We start from the raw sequence: 20,847 nt of genomic DNA, 5'->3' as shown, positions 1-20,847 counted from the left end.
GCAAGTCACTTAACCCCAGTTGCCCCTCCAAAAAACAAACAAAAAAATCAAGCATTGACTCAGTAGTCTACTGAAAAATGTGCACTTTTATACTTTTCCACTGGGAGCCATTTAGTCTTGGATAAGGCTAAGAAAAAAAAGTTTAAAAAGAAACAGGAATCTCATTAGGTCACCCTAGATTCTTCTCCATTCGTAAGATTCTCAACACAAGAAAAATACTGCCTGCCCCTATAATGGACAGACACAGCCACAACCTTTGCAATAAATCTGTGACATTTCCATCTACTGACTATAAGCAAACAGACTTAGTGGTCAAAGTTCCAAGTCAGAAGACCTAGGTTCTAGTCCTGTCTCACTAATGACATGTCACTTATATATCTCAGTTTCACAGAACTTCATTCCTGCTCTTCGTTGTTCTAGAGGCATGTATGTGAGAAGAAATTTGATACTGAGATTGTGTGTGTGTTAACATGTGCACACACACACATATACACAGGTGTATTTGAAGGTTTTTAGGAGAAGGTTTTTAGAAGCATTTGAAGGTTTTTAGGAGAAAGATACTGTAGAAGTATAAGGCCCCTCAGCACCAGACTCAAATGGAACAGATAACTTAGAGGAAACACTGAAGGAGAAAGTGGGATATGGGATTTTACTGCTTCTTCCTTGACCTACAATTTTTGCAAGAGAAAAGGACTTGAAATTAGTATTGGGACACTGTCCCCATGACAGACCCACCAAATACCCATAAGGCAAAATTACAAGGTAGTATTAGGGTATTTCTGGTCCTTCTTTCTCCCCTGAAAATTTCAATAGTTATTGATTACCCCAAAGACCACCCAGGCCTACCTATGTGACCCTGTGTAAATCACTTAACCACTGCCTGCCTCACTTTACTCACAGCAAAATGGGGATAATAATCACACCCAGGGTTGTTGCAAGGACCAAATGAGATATCTGTACAGTGCTCTGTGCTTAGCACAGAGGTTGATACATAGTAGGTGCTTAAGCATTTATTATTTCCTTCCTTTCTGATTGATTGCTCCATTACCCTCAAAACAGAGTTAAGGTGCAGGGAACTGCCCAAAATTTCATGTCATTTTAGTTCCAGCACCTTGAGAAACAAGGGAAAGTAGAGATGTGTTTTTCTCCTACATAGCATTTTACCAGCCAGCTCCCAAACTTGTGGTAAGAAAAAATACTCGTTTTTTTTCATGATAGCCCCTTCATTGTACCCATCAAGACCAAGAACCACGAGTCTAAGAGCTGTGCCCAGGTTTTCCAGTCACTAATTGAATGTCAAGAATTCACCTTCTCTTTTTCTCTAGCCGAGTTATGACCTACCGTGAGCACACTGCCTGGGTGGTGAAAGCACACCTCCAGAAGCATCCCGAGGGCCACATCATGAGCGTCAGGTAATGAGGGTGGAATATTTATGAGACATTTTGCTGTAAAAACATTATTTTCCTCTCCATTAAAAATATGTGTCTTATATTTAAGCAGCCAGGAAATGATAGCACTTCATTTTGGCATTTCAGGGCAGTCATTAACTTCTGCCTGGGACCAGCCAAAGAGTCACTGACGAGGGCAGGAGGTTAGTGAGAAAATATGCCTCTGTTGTCCAGCCTGACTGGCCTTGCTTGTCGAATTCTCAGGGCATTTTCCTTGGCTAACCTTCATTGCAAACAGGAACAAAATGGGGAAACACCCCAAAGGAGCAGGTGAAATGCCTTCTACACAGCATTTGCCCCCCTCTTTTCCAAAAGTCGCCTTTCTTCCCTTCCACACATCAGGCAGACAGACTATAAGGGGAGAAGAAGGAGCAGCCCATATCTGCTGAGCGTATTGCTGTGTTGGGTTACTTCAGTATCTAGCAATTTTCTGCTCATAAATCCACGTCTGTTGCTTGGTAAATACTGTGCTGAGAGTAGTGAATATTTATTTGCCCATTAAAGGGACAGCAGAATGTAATTTACTGTCACAAAGCCACAACACCTTCTTCACAGAGCTGTTCTTTTCTTCTTATTTGTGGAAGACGGGTGGGTATTAAAACTCTCCTATATTGGAAAGGGGGCTTAACACCATAGCTGTCAGATGTGTGCTGTCATTGTGTCATTGCTCCCAATCCTATGGAATCTAATCTGCCTGACAAAATAGAGAAGAAATAATCCATGCTCTCCTTATTTGGTATTTTTTCCAGAACCAGAGAGGATTCATACTTTCTAGAATGGGCAATGACAGTTGCCAATCCCTAGCTACCCCACACCTCTTTCTCTTAAACAAGAAGGAAAGAAAATTAGCAATTCACACAACCCTGGCTTCCAAAATGAGTGGCATTTAAAAGAATGCCAGATTTTCCTTGTTATTTAATTGACTATCATTCAGAGTCCAGGATATTTTGGCCTTGTGCAATATTTATGTAAATAGAGAATCAAAGTCTTTTTTCATGTACCAGAATAAAGTGCCAGAATAAAGGGTCTTACTCCAGGTTTGAGATTGAATCCCTACAGTCCTGACTCTTAGCACTTGGGGAAGTGTCCTGGCCCAGAAAGGTACCCATAGTCTGCGCCATTGTCAAGAAGATCCCTTCCATCAGACTGGTCCAAATCATTATGATTGAAAATGTCCCCTCTTGGCAGTGTCAATGGAGATGTACGCTTCTTCGACCCCAGAATGCCTGAGTCTGTGAATGCCCTCCAAATAGTGAAAGGACTGACGGCCCTCGACATTCACCCGCAGGCAAATTTGTTTGCATGGTAGGTGCCAGTCTTCTCTCTTCCCTCCCCAACAATCCTCCTTCAGTTCAAGAGAGAGAGAGAAAAGTGTTGTCATCTCCCGTCCCCGCTCCACATACTCCCACACTGTTAAGTCCCCAAGAGAAAGAGAAAGACAAGTCCTTGTGTCCCACTTTATCATCCATAAAGAAGATGCAGAACTCCTAGGGATCTTGCGATCCACCTTCCTTGCCTCAGTGTAAATAGCTGTTGCACTAGGAAGAAAATGTTTATAGCATCACCAAGAACATAAAGTCTCTACTTTCCTGTTGCCCTACGAAAGCTTTAGGAATTCCAGCATCCTCAGAGTTAAGGAACTCAAAGGTGAGAAGAAAGAAATGATAGATGACAAAGACAGCAACCAAATGCCTCTACCCTAGCTTAGGATAGGTGAGTGGGGGATAGTAGTTTCTGAGGCATCAGTGAGTACCTGGCCCTAGTTTTCCCTTTCTCTGGTTTTGTCCCTCATCCACTGAAATTGTATCTGAGGCCCTTACATATCTTATTCAAAAGTTCCCAAGGTATCAAAGAGAGGCAGAAGGGTCCATCTCTAAAGAGAGATTGCTGCACCTCAGCATCCATATTATGAAGGACACAAGAAAAATCTATCTCCTGGCCTTCTGTACTGATGAACAGTGTTATTCTAGGGGAAAACAGTTTTAATCCTGGCCCAGCAGTATATCTTTTCCAGCACTCTCTAAGTGAATTGAAGAGAAGATCTATTTGTCTGCATTACTGTTCACCCCTTCTGCCCAGTTTTAGAGACAAACCCCATTTTTAGGAGTGCCTGAAGCAAGGCATGGAGGAAAATAATTTTATTTAGATCCCTTTTTCTCCTATTTCACACCCCACCCCACTCCCACACACACATGCATGCATGTGCAAAAAAATAAACAGTCTTGACTTACACATGTTCTCTCCTTCCTGCCCTTCAGTGGCTCAATGAATCAGTTCACTGCTATCTACAATGGGAATGGAGAGCTGATCAACAACATCAAATACTATGACGGGTTTATGGGACAGAGAGTTGGAGCCATCAGCTGCTTGGCTTTCCACCCGCACTGGGTCTGTATCCTTGCATCAGGATTTCTGTGGTTAAGTGAATGCTTTGCTTTGTTAAACTGGACTTGGCTGACCCCCTGGGTGGAACTAACACCTGTCTCCCTGTACTAAGCAGCAGCATCTGTTCACCTTTGTTCCTTGGGTAACCCCAGTCTCACTCACCTGAGTTCTGGGGGCCAGTAGACCCCAGTTCATGAATAAATGAACTGTGCCTATATTCTCCTGCCCCCATTTACCTCCAGAGAATCCTAGGATGCTGACTATACTGCTGAATAAAAGAGAGTCCGTGGAGCTCTTCAGGACAGACACTATCATTAATATATTGACCTTGAACATAGGTTCAAAAGCAGAAAAATCAGCTTCATTTGACCTTCTCATGAAATGAAACCAATACCCTTCAGTGAGCAATGATATTACACTATCTTCCTGCTCCCACTTTCTCCTTACAAAAGCAGCCTAACAAAATCTGTAGAGTTAATGATGTCTAGCCTTGCCACTAATAATAAACCATTCATGTAGTCATGTGCTGTATTTTTTTTTTTAATTAACCTTCTTCCAGGCTGAAACTCAAACTCAGGAGTTTTTAACCATTTTTGTGTTCCTTGGACAGTCTGGTGAAGCTGATGGACCCCTTCTCAGAATATGTTATTAAATGCAAAAATAAAATGCATAAGTATTACAAAGAAAATTAATTGTATTAAAATGCTGTTATAATATTTTGAAAATGTTATAGAGGTGATGGCTAGGTGGCACAGTAAATAGAGCACTGGCCCTGGAATCAGGAGGACCTGAGTTCAGATGCAGCCTCAGACACTTAACACTTACTAGCCATGTGACCTTGGGCAAGTCACTTAACCCCAATAGCCCTGCCTTCCCCCCTCTAAAAAGAAAAAAATAAAGAAGAAAATGTTATGGAGTATTCTAGACCCCAAGATTTCTGCTGAAATGTATTGGATGAAAGGCACAGAATTTGTCCCCATAGGATTAGCCTAGAAAGAAAAATGCTAGGCACTATGGATAATATGCAAATTCCCCATAATGGAAGAGAGGTAATGCATTGTCCCAGCTACAAGCTGGCAGCTAATAGCCACCATCATTTCTGGGCCTGCCTGGAATAGCAATGTGTACAGTAGGATTAATGAAAACCCTTAGGCGAAAGACAGACTGTGCACACCATTGCAATTTGCACCTTCTTAGATCCATTTAGGATCAAGATAGCCAGATGACTTTATAAGTGATTTGCATATTGCTGCCCATAGCTTTTTCATCCTCTGTGTCTCTGTGCATGGGTCCTTGTGTGAAAGCGTGGGCTGAACAAGCTGTTTATTCCTCTCTCTCTCGTTTGCTTTCCCTTCTGCAGCCTCATTTGGCGGTTGGAAGCAATGACTACTACATCTCTGTGTACTCCGTGGAGAAGCGCATCAGATAACAGGAACCTGCAGCCTCCTCAGAGACGGGGAAGTCCTCCCAGGCAGGGCTGTATCTCTCCTGTCATGTACATAGTGAAATGATCGACTTGAATGTTTAGTGTTGGCTGCTGATGCAACCTGTAACTTGAACATTTTTTCTTCTGACTTAGCTACTGATGATTTGAGGAGAGACAAGTTGCCTGCTTTCTTTTGTTTTTGCTATAATATGTCTAGAAAGTACAGGAAAGGAAGGGGATTTTTCTTCTTGTTTTCGATGGTTGCTTCTCTGCTAAGAACACAACTTCTGGGCTTGAAGGACTTGAACAAAGCACACCTGTTTTGTTTTTGTTACCATTTTGGTTGAGGTTTTTTGTTGTTGTGTTTGGGTTTTTTAGGGTGGGGAGGGAGAAGATCCCATTAGTTTTGTGTATTTTTATTTTGCCAGAATTTTAACTAGCAAATAGCTGAAAGACAGAAGTCCAGACTGGCCAAGGGCTTACATGCAGGGAAGAGCAAGCATGCCCCCCATCTGTCTCTGCAGACAATAATGCCTGATGTGGCCATCTGTGGAATGAGCCCCAGATACTGGGCAGTTGTGATGAAGCGAGGCGAGAATGAGCCATCCACGCAGCTTCTCCCCGTTTCTCTCCCTTCCTACACAGAGTCAGGAATGTGCTCAGCTTACTGAGAATGTTTGAGGGTGGGAGGTAGGAAAGACCAAGGAAAGGATCAAGTGGAAACATCCTACTTGAACTGTGCATATGAATGGGAACCCCAAGCAAGGCAACCTTAATGTAAGGAAATGGGGATGATGAGTGATTGAAAGACTTTCCCTGGTTGATAGTGCCTGTGTGGGAGTGATGAGGGACAAGATTGTTCACCTTCACCTTCTTCCTGTCAGCCCTATTTTGACTCTGTTTATTTTTTAAGTTGTTCTCCTTCCTCACACAAACAGATCCCATCAGCACAAGGTGCTTTGCTGGCTCTGGACAGATGATAGAACCCCTTGGTTGTTATAGCTGCTGCCTTAAACCGCCGGGTTTCATTTCTTGCAGAAGTGCTAATATTCAGATTACTGGCAGGCTCGGTAATTATATGCCCAGGAGCATGCCTGTCAGCTTGTGTGCCCACATGTGCATGCTTATGTGTACAAGAATAGAAGAGCAACTGTACTCTTGAGTCACAGTGGGTCAATGATGGGTAGTTTTTTCCAGGACAACACATTCCCTTGTTCCTGGTCCTTTCCTGCCATATCCTGGTATAACTAAGATATGCATCTTGCAGTCTGTAAGGCAAAAGAGACTTCCCCAGTGATTACTTTAGGGTATAGGTGTGTAGGGTGTGTGTGTGTGTGTGTGTGTGTGTGTGTGTGTGTGTGTGTGTGTTGTGTGAGCAGCCTGAGTGAAAGAGATACAGGAGGTATAAAGATAATTTTTTCCCCTGTTAGATGCCAGAAGAATGTAATCTTAAGCAGTGTTTGAGAACAAAAATGGCATTTGCCAGACTTTAACCACAATGATGATATTTTGAAAAACATTTTTTTTTCCATTTTTCTTTGGGTATCACGATTATTATAGGCTAATGTAGTGGCCTAATTAATTCTGCCAATAATGAGGCCAATAATAGTGGTAAAACAAAAAGTGATGAAATATTTTTGTTCTCTTTATTATGGAAGGCAGTTCAACCTCACTTGCAGGCTTCTGTCTGATGGAGTTATGACTCTATTGTCATAGGTAAAATGCCAGGGAAATTCCTTGTCTTGGGTTGCCCCTTGGTTAGTTGGCTGTAAGGGCTCTCCTGAGGAGGTGCAGGCCAAATGAATTGCCCCTTCTAGCCACTCTGTAATAAATATGTACCTACTAAAAGAAAAGTCATTGTAAGATGTTGATGCTGAAATTCGTGGTGAGGGAGACTGCCTCCCCACCCAGAATCCAGTTCATCCTCCTGACTAACTACCTTGGCCTTCTGCAGGAATGACTAGATCAGCTTGGATAAAATCATTATGGTATGAAAAGAGCTATAGGGCAGTAGGGCTCCCCACTCCCCTCTATGGCTAGAGAAGGACAAATAGTAAACCATTGTGGAACTTTATATAAATGTAGATGATTGCATTAGCAGTAGCTGGTAGACTATTGGTAGCCTGTGGGGATGATGTGTCTATCAGGCTAATATGCATGTCTTTATTTATTGTGTCCAAATTTAGCATTGAACCAACCAGCCTCTACTGAACTCTGGGAGGTTCAGAGAAAGTCCTGAAGGGGGACCCACCATTAGGTGTTAATACAGCTTCTAATCTGCAAATAACTGACTAACAAAGTTGAAACTCAAGAGATTTTTAACCTAAAATGCATTTCTCTTTGTTCTGAGACAAAACCATTACCTGGCAAAATGTATATGGTACCAGAAGGAGAAAAAAGATTTTTCTCTTCCTCTTGCCTTCAGTCTCCGACTCTTTTCCAAGTTGGCACAGCCAGGAGTGACTAAGTAACTTTTACGGTTAGCTTTCATCTAGTGTGTGTATGTGTGTTTGTATGTGTGTGTATATCTGTGTGTGTGTGTGCGTGTGTAAGTATGTGTGTGTGTGCACGTGGGCTGTATTTTCAGAGGTTTGATGCGAAAATTCAATCATGAAGTTAACCAAGGCTCTAGAGAGCATCCTACCTAAAGGTTCATTTATCTATTTATTTTACAAAAATTAAAATTAAAAAAGACTTTAAAAAAATATGGACTTGTAATGTGAAAGTAAGAACAATGACAAAGAATAAACTGTTAATAAAAAATAAATGCGGAAATAGCTGGTCATTAGTTTTCTCCTGAAAGGGAGAGATAGAATTGCTCGGTAACATAACGACATCAAGTCACCTCTTCATGGAAATTTATGACGTACAAATTATTTTCCTCATTGTCCCATACGAGAGGAAGTGCAATTATGATGGTGTCCATTTTACAAGATTAGGAATCTGAGGGTCACAGAGATAAAGTGAATTGTCCAAAGACAGCTCTGTTGGAGAACAGTGGAGACAAGGCAAGATTAGGGGTAGGAGAGGGAGACCATTGTGAGGTTGGACATCCTACAGATACACCAAAGAATGGAAGGACAGATGGCCAAATAAAGGGTTGTACCCATGGATTCCCCTCATTAAACACATAAGGTCATTCTAGGTGTAACATTGAACTCTCCCCCAGTCCACGATGCTATAGTTTTTATTTAAAGTCATTCAGAGTTTTGCTTGGATGATTAGAAACCTTGAGAAGGAAGGCCTGAGACCTTTCACTCGTGCTATGGCAGATTGCCACAGAGAAGTCCCTTATGTTGGACAGTAGATCCAAACAATGAAAGTGACCTTTTTTAACAAGCATATGCCATCTATTTGGGAAATTCACATTCCAAGATGTGTTCATTCCATTATCATCTTTAAAAATTCTTGTTCCTGGATCATTTACACTGGGTTAGATCTAGGTTGACAGACACACCTGCTTTTGCTCCTTCAAAATATTTGGAAGCTGTTCCAAGGGAGCAACGTGGAAGAAAATTCTGCATTCTTTGTTTTAGGCACGAGTCTGCCAGAAACAATTTTTGTTATATTAGCCTAACCTAAGTACTTCTGTTTAGAAAGGGAGCCATAGACAGGTATAGTCATCCCATGGCTCTAAAACTTTTGTAACACATTTCCAAATTAGTTCAGATATTCAGAACAGTAGACCAAATTCCCCAACAAGAACGGTTTCAGTGCTTAGGAGAAAGCTCAGTTAGTATTTTGCTTCATCAAACAACAATAGTCACTTAATATTTTGTCACATCCTTGGAGAATAATTTTCCTAAAATTATTTAGTTCCCTTTGAGGATTGAATTCTAGGTGAATTTAGGAGATACTTCCATTAACTAAAATCATGGAGGAGACTTTTGATTTTTCCTTTATAGGACATGTCCAGTCACCAAATTTGGTGGTTTCTATCTCTCCTTTCAATTTCCTCTATGTCCTAAAGAACTAAAATGTGGGAACCTGTGAAACTCCTGCCCTGGAGACCTCATGGTCTGAATGCTTCACCTATGGTAGGTAACCCACTATAGAAACCAGTTACTCCAACCATCTTCACTTTACTACCCGTCTTCCCTCCTCTCCCAGACAGTTTTCAGTTCTAGAACCATAACCAGATCTGACTAACACTACCACTGCTCTGCTATTGGAAAAGGTATGTCAATCTACTTTCTTAAATTCCCACTCACCTTCCCCCAGCAATTTTCCAGTCCAAAATACCCTTCCCTGTCTACCCTCCCCTATAAGTGTAACAATTCTTGAGGGCAAAGACTTTCTTTGGCTTTTATTTTTGTAACTCTAGTACTTGGCACATAGTAAGCATCTAATGTTTTGCCATTCATTCATTCTTATATTTGTTCTATCATATTTCTCACATCCATCCCCTTCTCACCACTGGAACAGTCCCATATTGCTTCTTGCCTAAACTATTGCAATAGCTTTCTAATTGATCTCCCTACCTCAGGCATCTCCCTACTCCAATCTATCGTAAATGATGTCACACCCCTACTCAATACACTCCAGTGGTAACCTATTGCTCCTACTAGTAAGTATGAACTACTGTTTTGCTTTCAAATCCTTACACAACCTGTCCCCAGCTGACTCAGCCTCATTATATATTATTTCCCTTCTGGCTCTCTATAATCCAGCCAAATTGGACTTCTTGCTCCTCACATAAAACACTATCTCATTTCCAAGCTTACATACTGACTCTCCCAGTGCCTAGAATGCACTCTCTTATTTGAGCCAAGTCTTGCATGTCAATCTTAGATCTTCACTCACACTCCCCCAGTAACTTTCCATTCCACAATACCCCTTCCTGGCTCCTACTTCCCTGTGAGTACAGCCTCCTCCTTGAGGATGAGAACTATCTTAGCCTTTGTTTTCCTACCTCCAGAAAAGAATCTTCACTTCAAGACTTGCCTCAGATACCACCTTCTACATGAGACCTTTCTGGATCACCTACCTACTAAAACCCTTCTCCCAAAACTACATTGCATTTGGTTTTCATTTGTCTGTATATACTTTATCTCCCTTCATTCAGTGTAAGCTCCTTGAGAGGAGGGACCATTCCATTTTTTGTTCTTGTTTCTCCAGCTCCTGGTTCATTGCTTCATGATAAATGCTTGTGGATTGGTTGGTTATCCATGATTTGATATAGATCACATTCTGCCTCACCAATATCATTGAGACTTGATGAGATGGGACTTATTAATAGAATGTCTTTTAAAGAATTTTCCCAATTATAAAACAACAAAAGAAGTAAAAGAATCAGTAAAGTAGTTCTGTGTATTAGAAGGACTGACTTGTGAAGAAATTCAGATACCAGAGGAAGAGCAATTAGGTAAGGATCAAGGAAGGAGAAAGCAAAGCAATTTTGTTGCATGGGAGAATTATAGACCATGAGGACCTACAGAAGCAATAGAGAGGGAGTTAGGAAGACATCACAAATCTACCCCAGAGGCATGAGGACCTTCTACTCTTCAGACACCTTTGGGTGCTCTCTTGCTGTCTCCCAAAACAAACCAGCTATCAAGTATTCTACTTGCCTCGATGAAGAGGGAATATCTCACCCTTCAAAATGTGGGGCAACAAGGGAACTGCTATTTGGGACCTATGATTCTGACTGAAAAGAGGAACTAATTGCTGAAGTAGATATGTTTGGAACCCTGGGAAGGGACCCTTACTTCTTGGAATCCATGACGCAAAAGAGAAAAATCTGACATACTAAGACTTTGACACATGCAACTTCGGGGGTCATAGAGTTCAGAGAAAAGATAAATAGGATCTCATTGCCTGAAGTTCTACAGGGGAAGTCAGACCAAAACAATTCTGATGAGGAAAAAAAAAGATCGATGTGACTGCCAAAGGAACATAGCTACCAACTGAAATTCATTAACAATTCATGTATAGACAGTGGGAGCAAGAAGCAGGTAAGGGTGAATATAAAAGAGTGTCGTGATCTTTCTTGTAAGCATACAGCCAGGAATGCTGGAGTTCAAAATAAGCAAAGATGATGGACTACCAAAGGGACCACTTTTTAAAAAGGGGGGAGGGAGCTTCTTAAGCTACTTACTGAGCCAGAAGAATGTCAAAGAAATTGATAGGACCATCCAACTTTCATTTTGTTTCTGTTTTCCTTATTAAGGAGAATCAGTCAGTGTGTTTTGTTTGGGTTTTCACCCTGATTAATGAGGCACAATTGAGGACAGAGAATTAAAAGGAGTTTATTCTAAGTATGTCAAGGTAGCAACAGCAACACAGTGACTGGCTGATTGCACCAGGTTTTTATTGATAACTTTTGAAATGAGATAAAGGTGTTTCAGATAGGTCAGTGTCACAAAAAGAGGTTGGGCCCTTGCATTTCATTTTTTCCCCAAGTGAAAATTTCCAGGTAGGGGGTGACTTGACTAAATGATAAATAGGGGACTGGTGGCACCTCCCCCCAAGATGGACAAGCGGGTCTGTAAATGATGGGTCACTGAATCAGCAATAACTTTCAATAATCAAGCATTTATTAAGTCCCTACAACATGCCAGGCACTGTGCTATTGCTAGAGTAAAACTGCTCAGGAGAAAACAAAAATGGTTCATGAGAAGTTCAAGTCAAAGCTAAGTAAAGCATTAGTAGGAGAGCACTTAGCTGCCTTCAATGAGTTAAAGTCAAGCTGGGATGAATTACATCCCAAAACACTGGAAGAATTGTGAATTTGTGTGAGAAATTCTTCTAAGGAGATGTGATTACTGAACCACTGTCAGTGATCTATGAAAAATCAGAAGGGACAGAAGAGGTATCACGAGACTCGAGACAAGCAAATGTTTCCCCAATTTTCAGAAAAATAAAAAAAGCAAATAAAGACTGTTATCTCCAAATCACAAGCCTATGAGTTGATTTTGATTAGAATATTTGTTTTTTAATAGTCTGTGAACACTTAGAATTAGAAGAAATCATCACTAAGGCAGAATAGCGTCAACAGTAACAAGACATAAAAACAGTTAATTGTGGGGGGGGGGTCTTTGTAACAAGTTACTCTGATATCCCCCAAAATGAGGAGTTGACATGTATACATATGCATACATATTCCCCAGTGGATAAATGGTCAAAAGATACGAATAGGCAGTTCTCAAAGGAAGAAATCCAAGCTATCAATAGCCATAATAGAAAATATTTCAAATCACTACTAATAAGACATGCAAATTAAAACAAATTTGAGGTTCCGTCTTACACTCATCAAATTGGCAAAGGGGAAGTGGAAGGAAAATGGCTGTTGGTTTCATTTGCTCTTCCCTGCAGGAGAGAGTAGGAGCAATATGTGAAAAATGATGGAGCAAAAGAAAAACTTCCCAGCAATTCACATCATCTAATGCCCAGTTCATTCAGTGGTGTGACGTGGTCTCGAGAAGCAGTAAGTTTCCCATCGTTGAAGGTATTTGAGTCAAGACTGGGTGGCCATTTTTCAGGAACATTATGGAGGGGATTCCTACTTCAGGTACAGAGTAGACTACATGACCTCTGACGACCTTTCCAACCACAAGATTCCGTGATTCTGCATAAATCATGGAGCACCTGCTACCAGAAGCTTGACAGGACCAAGTAGTTGCCTCAGGAGGAAGTACGATGTGTCTGCTCTGGCCCGACTCTTAAGGGTCTGGACCTGCTACATCTCCCACTCAGAGAACTAGGGAAGCCTGAGGGATTTGAATGTCTCTACTCTCAGAGGCTTAAGCCCCCATCAGCTGCATGCCCAGCCCTCACCATTTCTTAGGGACCAGTGTAAGCCACTGGCACCAGTACCAGTTCCATTTAACCATTTAAATAGGAAACTTTAACAAAGGGATGTTTACTTTTAAGATAAAGCAAGAACAAATGTTTAAACACTTTCCCCTGTACCCTAAGAGTATATACTCTTCCCTATATAACCTCAATCTCTGAGAGTATAGGCTCAAAGTTTACCTCAGTTCCTATATCACATTGGTCCCATCCAAAGGTGGCATCAATGCCAAATAAATCTTTGTTTTAACTTTTAATGGCATAGGTCCAAAAAGCTGATCCTAAAGATTTGTCCTTGCCCCCTCGGAGCATCAATTTTAGGTTAGCTGCTAGCTACAACACCAGGATCTGAAATTTCAGGACGCCAGAGTTCACTCATGGTAACCTTTTAAAGTCAGTAGGTCACAAAGCTCTGCTTCCTTCACCTAGAACAAGAACAACAAGGCCAAGGACCCAAGCCCATTTCTCAAAGATCATATAGGCTCCAAGGGAACAACTCCTAAGGTCCACATAGTCTGTCAAAATCATTAGTTCCCTCAGACACGAGTGAAGCGAAGAGAGCCAAAATTGATGTAGGCTTTTTTGAAGTCACTGATAGTTCAGTACAAGCAAACAAAAAATCTTCCAAACTGTAATGGTTAGCCAACTGGAACCAATTACAGAATGACCATACATGTTCCATAGATTCCCTAAGATACCTCCCTTTACCTGTCATCACAATTGTCCTTGAAGTTACCTCCCAGATTCTCCACATGGGGAAGTTGCATCAGCCAAACATTCCCACAGTATTCATGCCTTTGCCCATTCCTTCCTCAGCACTTAGAATGGACTTCCCTCTCCACTAGGAAGGAATGAATGAAAAGCATTTATTATGTGCCAGGAGCTATGCTAACTACTGGAGAATATAATAGCTATATTATATAAATATAAAATAATATATAATATAAATATTATATATTATATATATAAATATAAAATCAAGAGAACCCTCAAGAAGCCTACCTTTTATTAAGGGAAGATAATGAATGGATGGATAAGATATATAAAGAGCTTTTATTAAGCGCTTATCACATGCCAAGTATTATACTAAATGTGAATATTGTGATAAATGCAAAAAAAAATTAAATATGGTCCCTTAGGGAGATTGCATTCTAATAGGGGAAGACAAAAACAAAGATGAGCAGGAAACAAGGAGGAATGAGGAAGGGAGGCCAAAGAGAAGGGTGCCAAGCATGGAAACAAGTCAGCTGGTGGGGAAATAGAGAAACCTGGAAAGTGGGTTGAGTTGGCCTGAAATGAATGACATGCCTAGATCCCCCTCAAGAAATGGTGATCACGGAACTCATTAAGGAGGGAAGGATGCTTTGGTCTGAGTGGAAGGGGTGGTGAGTGGACTCATAGGTCAGTCCATTGACACACCTTCTCTAGAAGCACTGATAGTACTGATTTCATTATAATTCCCAAGACCTGGAAAGGAGATGATGTGCGTGTGGCAGCTGGACAGATGACCGTCGTGGATGACTGGATAGTAAGTGAAGGATGGTCTGTCTGTGGCAAACAACCTAGAGTGGACTGTATGAATCTGCACTTACTCACACTAGCTCATGACTTAGCCACCGGATGGCAGTTCCAAAAGAAAGTGGATTATCTCCATCTCTTTTTGAAGTCCTTCCATTTCTTGAAGGCCTAATTCAGTTGCTATCTCAATCAGTTGATTTATTAATTATCTATTATATACTAGCCCCTTTGCTTGATGCTGGGTTTATAAAAACAAAGAAATTTACATTCAATCAAGGGAAGCAGTATTTATTACCAGATATAAATAAGTACAAAATGTATACATAGCAAATACAAAACTCTCTTGGCACCACTCTAGTCTAGAGGAAAACATTCCTTGACTTGTACATGCCTCATTTTGTCCCAGCATTACTTGAACTAGCATTAAGCTTGCCTCTAACTTAAAAGACCTGGCCAAGGAATGTGTGCCTGCCATCTGAGGACCATTTTTGTGGGCTACTAGGCAGTTAAATTTTTGTTGTTGTTACAGCAATTCACAAAATCAACCATTTAGGAATGAAGAATTGTGACTTGCCTCAATGGGCAGAGTACCCCACAGGAGTGAAACCATGTATCTTTTGAAGTACTAAAGATATTTACCCAAGGATAAATTTAGCTAAATTTCTCATAGCACTTTGTCTGCCATTGGGAACTAGAGTGATACAGTCACATATGTGCCTTGAGACAATCATTTTGGCAACTGGATGAAAAATACATTTTTTGTTTGTTTGTTTAGTCCAATCCCCTTTTATTTAATTTTAGGGGGGTGGCAGGAAAGACTTGTAAAACAGCTTCTGCAAGATCACTTTTTCCCAGAAAACACCAATATACAATAATGATATTTCTGAAAGTTAGAATATTCATTAAAATATAAAACCCACCAAAAAGAAAAAGATTATCACTCTTTCTCAATCTGGGCAAAGAGAAATGTCCATAAATAATCACATTTCACAAAGGGACCATATTTACTTAAAGCATCAAAAAATAAACACCAAAAAAAAACGTCATCATGAGTCCTCAACTGGACCCCAATGAGTTAAACCTTTGAAACTAGAAATCATTGTGTTTTATCACTTTGCATTAACATAAATTATAAAAGTACTTAGTGTTAAAGAATTGAAGCAAGCTTTGCCAATTATACAATGAAACATTCTACACTATGTGGTGCTCTCTGTGTCTTATATACTGGTAAAAATTCTAACAGAAGGGACTACCCTTTCACTTCATTTCAAACATTCTCAAAAGAAATATCAGTCCTACAAAATATACAAACACTTTTAGGAACTAACAAAACACCTTTATAAACCCAAGTATAACAAATAGTGTTATACCCTCACGGAACTTTTTGATTATACTCAGGAGCATTCTTGTCCTCACTGACATTAAAAAAAAAAAAAGGAGAAGGATTCTTTGCTACATGCTTTAAGAAATTGTGCAGATAGTTGAACAACAAAGCTATTTCAGTAATCCCAGGTGATGAGGGTCTGAGCTAGAGCACGGGTCATGTGAGTGGAGAAAAATCTCCATCTAAGCTCCCCATCTCCCTTGTTAGGCTGTAAGAATGTACTGCCAATTGTGAATCTTAGATCTTTAGTGTGCTGGACACTTGTCAAGCCTGATCTATTAGCTATCATAACCAGCCCTCTTCTCTAGCTGCATGGCTCCTTATCACTTGCAGTGAATTTTCTTGTAGGGTGGATCCAGGTCAATGGTAACAGACATAAAGCCTAGAAGATCCAGATCAATTAAATACATCAGCCAAGTTAACAGTATTTTATTAATTGCCCAAAACATATACTTAGGTAAATTTCTTCAGTACTTCAAAATATATGTGGTTTCATCCCTGTGGGTGCTCCTTCCATTGATGCAAATTGTAATTCTTCCATTCCTAAATGGCTGGTTTTGTGAAATGCTATAACCAAAAAAATTAACTGCCTGGTGGCCCACAAAGTTCAAGGGGGGAGTCAAGAGTGCATCCAGGAGAGGAATGAAGATGGAGCTGGCCTGGGTCTCCTCCTTAAAATGGAGGTTCTGGAAGGAACCAGTCGATCAGAGGAAGAGGTCAAGGGGCAGATGGTACTTCCAATGTGTGAAGTCGAGGGGAAGAGTGAGTCATAGAAGTGCAGGCTGGAGAAGAATGAAGACCAAATTTAGGAATACAGACTGGGCCTGTGATTTCATTGACATAGGGAACTTCCAAGGGAGGAAACCCCCTCTACAAATACAAGTTTTTACCTTTGTAAGAAACAATCATCTTACCAAGAACTCCAATAGTTCTTTAGTGAATTCAGGAATAGATTTTTATCTAACATTCTTGGGAACAGGTGACCTGGCAGGCACACCCTTGTGTTGCAAAAAACATAAGTTTTTATCTTCCTGTCCCAAATGCAAATCTTTCCCCTGGTTCCCCATGGTCTGGGTACTGCAGGGTTTACAGCCTATCCCAGAGCTACTAAACCACCCATGTGTAGTTTCTGCTTCTGCTTATGTCTCTCACCCCACCTTTCGGCACCCCCCACCCTTCTTATATATATATTTTTTTACCTTTTTTGGTCAAAGTTCCCCATACCTTGTAAGCATAAGTTGACATATTGGACCGCAAAACCAGTTTTAACCAGGCTAGTCCTGGTTTCAAGGGAGGCCTCTCTGTTGTGGTATGGGGAGAGTAGGGATTTCCAACTGTCTAACTACCAAGTAAGCTATTACACCCTATTGAACAATTTGCAGGAGCAACATCCCAATGGTGATTTTTCCACAGGGATGTAACAACCCCCACTCCATTTACACATGGATTACATGATTTCTGTGGAAACAAAAGATCAATCATTCCTTACACCTTCTCTGCAACTTCCAGTCTTAGGAAGTTGCCTAGAGACTTGAGTAGGCCAATATGTGTCAGATGTGGTACTTGAACACAAAATCTTCCAAGACCGACTCTCTATCCGCTTTGTTCCACTGCCCCTCCTAAGAGTATAAAGGGATATTAATGTACCATATGAAATGATGAAAAGGAAGGATTCAGAGGACCTTGCCTGCACTTGTTCAAACTGATGCAGAGTGACATGAGAAGAACCAAGAGAGCAATGTATACGATGACTACAACAATGCAAAGGAAAACAACTTAGAAAGACTTAAGACAGATGATGAATCATGAGTCCCACTCCTTGGCTGAGAGTCGAGATACTAGAGGTGCAAAATGAGACATGTATTTTCAGACACAGTAAAAAAATGATAGCTCCTGTTTACATGGTATTTTAAGATTTGCAAAGGACTTGATATATGTTACCTCATTTGACTTATTTGATCTTGGGTTTTGTCATATACCCAATGCAAATTTCAACAGTTATTTACTCTGCACCTACTATATGCAGGGCCCTGAGAAGGATACCAAAAAATTTTAGACATGTTATCTAATCTATAGAAGTTTAGTAACTAGCTGGAGAAACAAGCCATAAATCAGCTAAATAACATTACAAGACAGTCTTCACCAGTCCCATATGTGTATAAAAATGAGTTATAGAAAAAGTAAGTCCAAGAGAAGTCCAGAGAGTGGACTGAAATATCCAGGAAAGCTTCATGGGAGGGTTGGGGGCTTAAGGCTTCTTAAATCAAATTGACAAAGACAGTAGAATATGATAAAGTTCAATGCTGATGAGGATTATGGGAAAATTGTCTGTGAATAGGTTCAATTTCTTAGTAAAATATTACAAAATTATGCAAGAAAAGAGTTTGAAATGTTCAAACCTTATGACCAGGTAGATTTATACCACATGAATGATCTGGAGGGGAGAAAGGGGGGCAGTGCACAAATATGCTAGCAGCATCATGAGTAATAGCAAAAAATTGAAAACAATCAATAAATCAGCATGAATTCATTAAATACCTACTATGTACCAGGTACTGTGTTGGGTAATGCAGATACAAATACAAAAATGAGCCACTCCTTGCCCTCAACAAGCTTACATTCTAGCAGAGGGACATGTTTCTAAGTATGTCACATCCATCCTCCTCCTGGAATACCCCTTACAATCACAGGTTTGGGGGAAGGGAAACAGCTACCCCAGGTGCAAGGTGCTCTATGTGTCTGCACATTTAAAACGAAAGCTCATAAGTTTCCACTACTGACCTTCAGAAGGCAGCTAAAGGACACAATTGGCTGGAAGCAAAGATATTTACTGAAATGGATAGCAGAGTAGATTCATAGGATTCCTAGGCAACACATCACAGCTCTATTTGAAGCTCTCTAAGCCTATTCTTTCCTGGGTCTCTGCTGCTTTGCCATGAGCTGCCCTTGCCAATGGAGGAGAGCCTATAACTCGCTGCCCTACAGTTCTGTTCAGAACTTCTTCATTCCTTCTAAAGGAACAAGGAAGTGAAAGCACTTCTTTATCTTATTTCCTTTAAAAACTGTGAATAGGTTATTTACAGTTTCCTACCCTTTAAAAAATCTGGGAATAGGCCACTCCGGATGTGAGCCCCTTGAGATTTCATATTCTTTACAAGCTATAGTCATAAGCATTTAGTGTCTGAAAGGGGTAAAACCTGAACACCTCATTGTCTGTTTCCCAGGAGACTCATTTGATCAAGAGTCCCTTCATCACCTCCCCCTCTCCAAATAAATATGGAGTATATACCCAAAAATACACTGGACACTAACAAAGGGGAGAATTAGAAAAGGACCTTGAAGGAAGTGAACTGAGCTTTGAAGGGAGAAGGGAAATCCTGAGAAGCAGGGATGAAGAACTACAGTTATCCCTTTCACATCATGACTTTCCCCATCATGGTTGCCATATATCAGTGGCCAGCATAAGAAATTAAGTGGGAACTTGGGGGGAGTTTTGCAGAAGTCACAAAAACATGTGAAGAAGTTTAGAAACTCAAAAAATGCATAAATATATGTATTATATAATATCAACATATTTTATCTTTTAATACCATAATAATTCAGACTTCTCTGTTGCAAAGGAAGGAACAAAAAATTTTACATGGATTTTCCAGATCACAAAGGCACCATGATGTGGAAAGGATAACAGCAGAGCATTGCAGGCATGAAAGACAATCTTTGCAAAGGCATGGAGGTGGAAGATGGAATATTATATATAGGAAACAGTAATCAGGCTGGTTTGACTAGAGCATTGGGCGTGTGTGAGTGGAGTAAGGGAAAGAGGCTAGAGGCAGGTTCTGAATCATTTTAAATACTGAACCGAAAAGTTATATTTTATTCCCTAAGTAATGGGTGGTCACTGACAGTTCTTAGGCAGAGGAGTGACAGAACCAGATCTGCACAAAATATCTCTTTGACAGCTGTGTGAAGGATGAATTGCAAAGGGGAAAGGATAGGAGATAACTGAAGAAGCTATTAGTATATGATTAATGATTACAAAAGGGTTGCATAAATTATGATACATGAATGTAAAGGAATAGTCACACTGTGAGAAACTACAAAATAGGAACAATTCAAAAAATGTGGAAAGACTGATACGAGCTGATGCAAAGTAAAGCAAACAAAAGCAATAGAACATTATACACACTGGCTACCGCTATGCTTAAAAATAAAATTTTTAAAAAGACAGCATTAAAAAACAAACAAAAATACTCGTGGTACCATATAAATATCACAATTTTTATTTAGCATTTAGTAAATAACAAGTGTATGTTGCATGTGATTTCCAATCACTTTTCTGAAATATATTTTTTTGTACTTTCTTTAGCCCTTTTATTTAAAAATTTATATGGACAAATGTGCAACAAAACAAAAAAAATGTAGACTGAATGAATGAAAAGAATTGGTAGGATTTAGAGAGATAGAGAAGTAAGAAGGAGAAAGCATTCTGGGAAAGTAGGACAGCAAGAAGAAAATGGTGATATTTTGAAGGTGTATGTTGTATTCTGGTCACAGAAAGGAGCCCTGCCGGGTTCAACCTATTTAATGTATTTGGATGTGGCCCCTGAGAAGAACACAATGTAACCCAAATGGAGCCCACCACACTGACAGGATTCTCATGTGCAAGCAATCCCTTGCAGGTTGGAGTTCACAAGCTTCCAGACAAGAAAGTTCTGAAAGCAAAGCCTAGGGATTTGTTCTTTGGACGCTAGGGGTGAGAAACAATTTGTTCTTTCTCTACGTTGAAGGGGAGGAGAGGAGGAGAGAATCAGATGAAAGGTAAGAAGCCAAACTTTCTCAAACTTGCCTGCTGTCAAATCTGCAAGCTTTGCTTGGGTAGGGACAATGCAGGCAGT

General features: G+C 40.4%; 1 protein-coding gene across 2 annotated transcripts in view; it reads left to right on the top strand.

Moving 5' to 3' along the window:
- Positions 1-8,026, top strand: part of RPTOR (regulatory associated protein of MTOR complex 1) — a 528,996-nt gene extending 520,970 nt beyond the window's left edge. For both annotated transcript variants that reach the window (XM_069064093.1, XM_069064092.1), the window contains 4 exons: positions 1,326-1,412; positions 2,637-2,753; positions 3,707-3,836; positions 5,194-8,026. In XM_069064093.1, the coding sequence (XP_068920194.1) occupies positions 1,326-1,412; positions 2,637-2,753; positions 3,707-3,836; positions 5,194-5,262 (403 nt within the window). In that variant the 3' untranslated portion in view covers positions 5,263-8,026. The remainder of the gene's footprint in view (positions 1-1,325; positions 1,413-2,636; positions 2,754-3,706; positions 3,837-5,193) is intronic.
- The last annotated feature ends 12,821 nt before the right edge of the window (positions 8,027-20,847 follow it).

This window comes from Petaurus breviceps, unplaced genomic scaffold (assembly GCF_028583685.1).
Source record: "Petaurus breviceps papuanus isolate PSGF00001 unplaced genomic scaffold, PetGlider_PUasm1.0 90617, whole genome shotgun sequence".
Lineage (NCBI taxonomy): Eukaryota > Metazoa > Chordata > Mammalia > Diprotodontia > Petauridae > Petaurus > Petaurus breviceps.
This window is presented reverse-complemented; position numbering and strand designations above follow the sequence as displayed.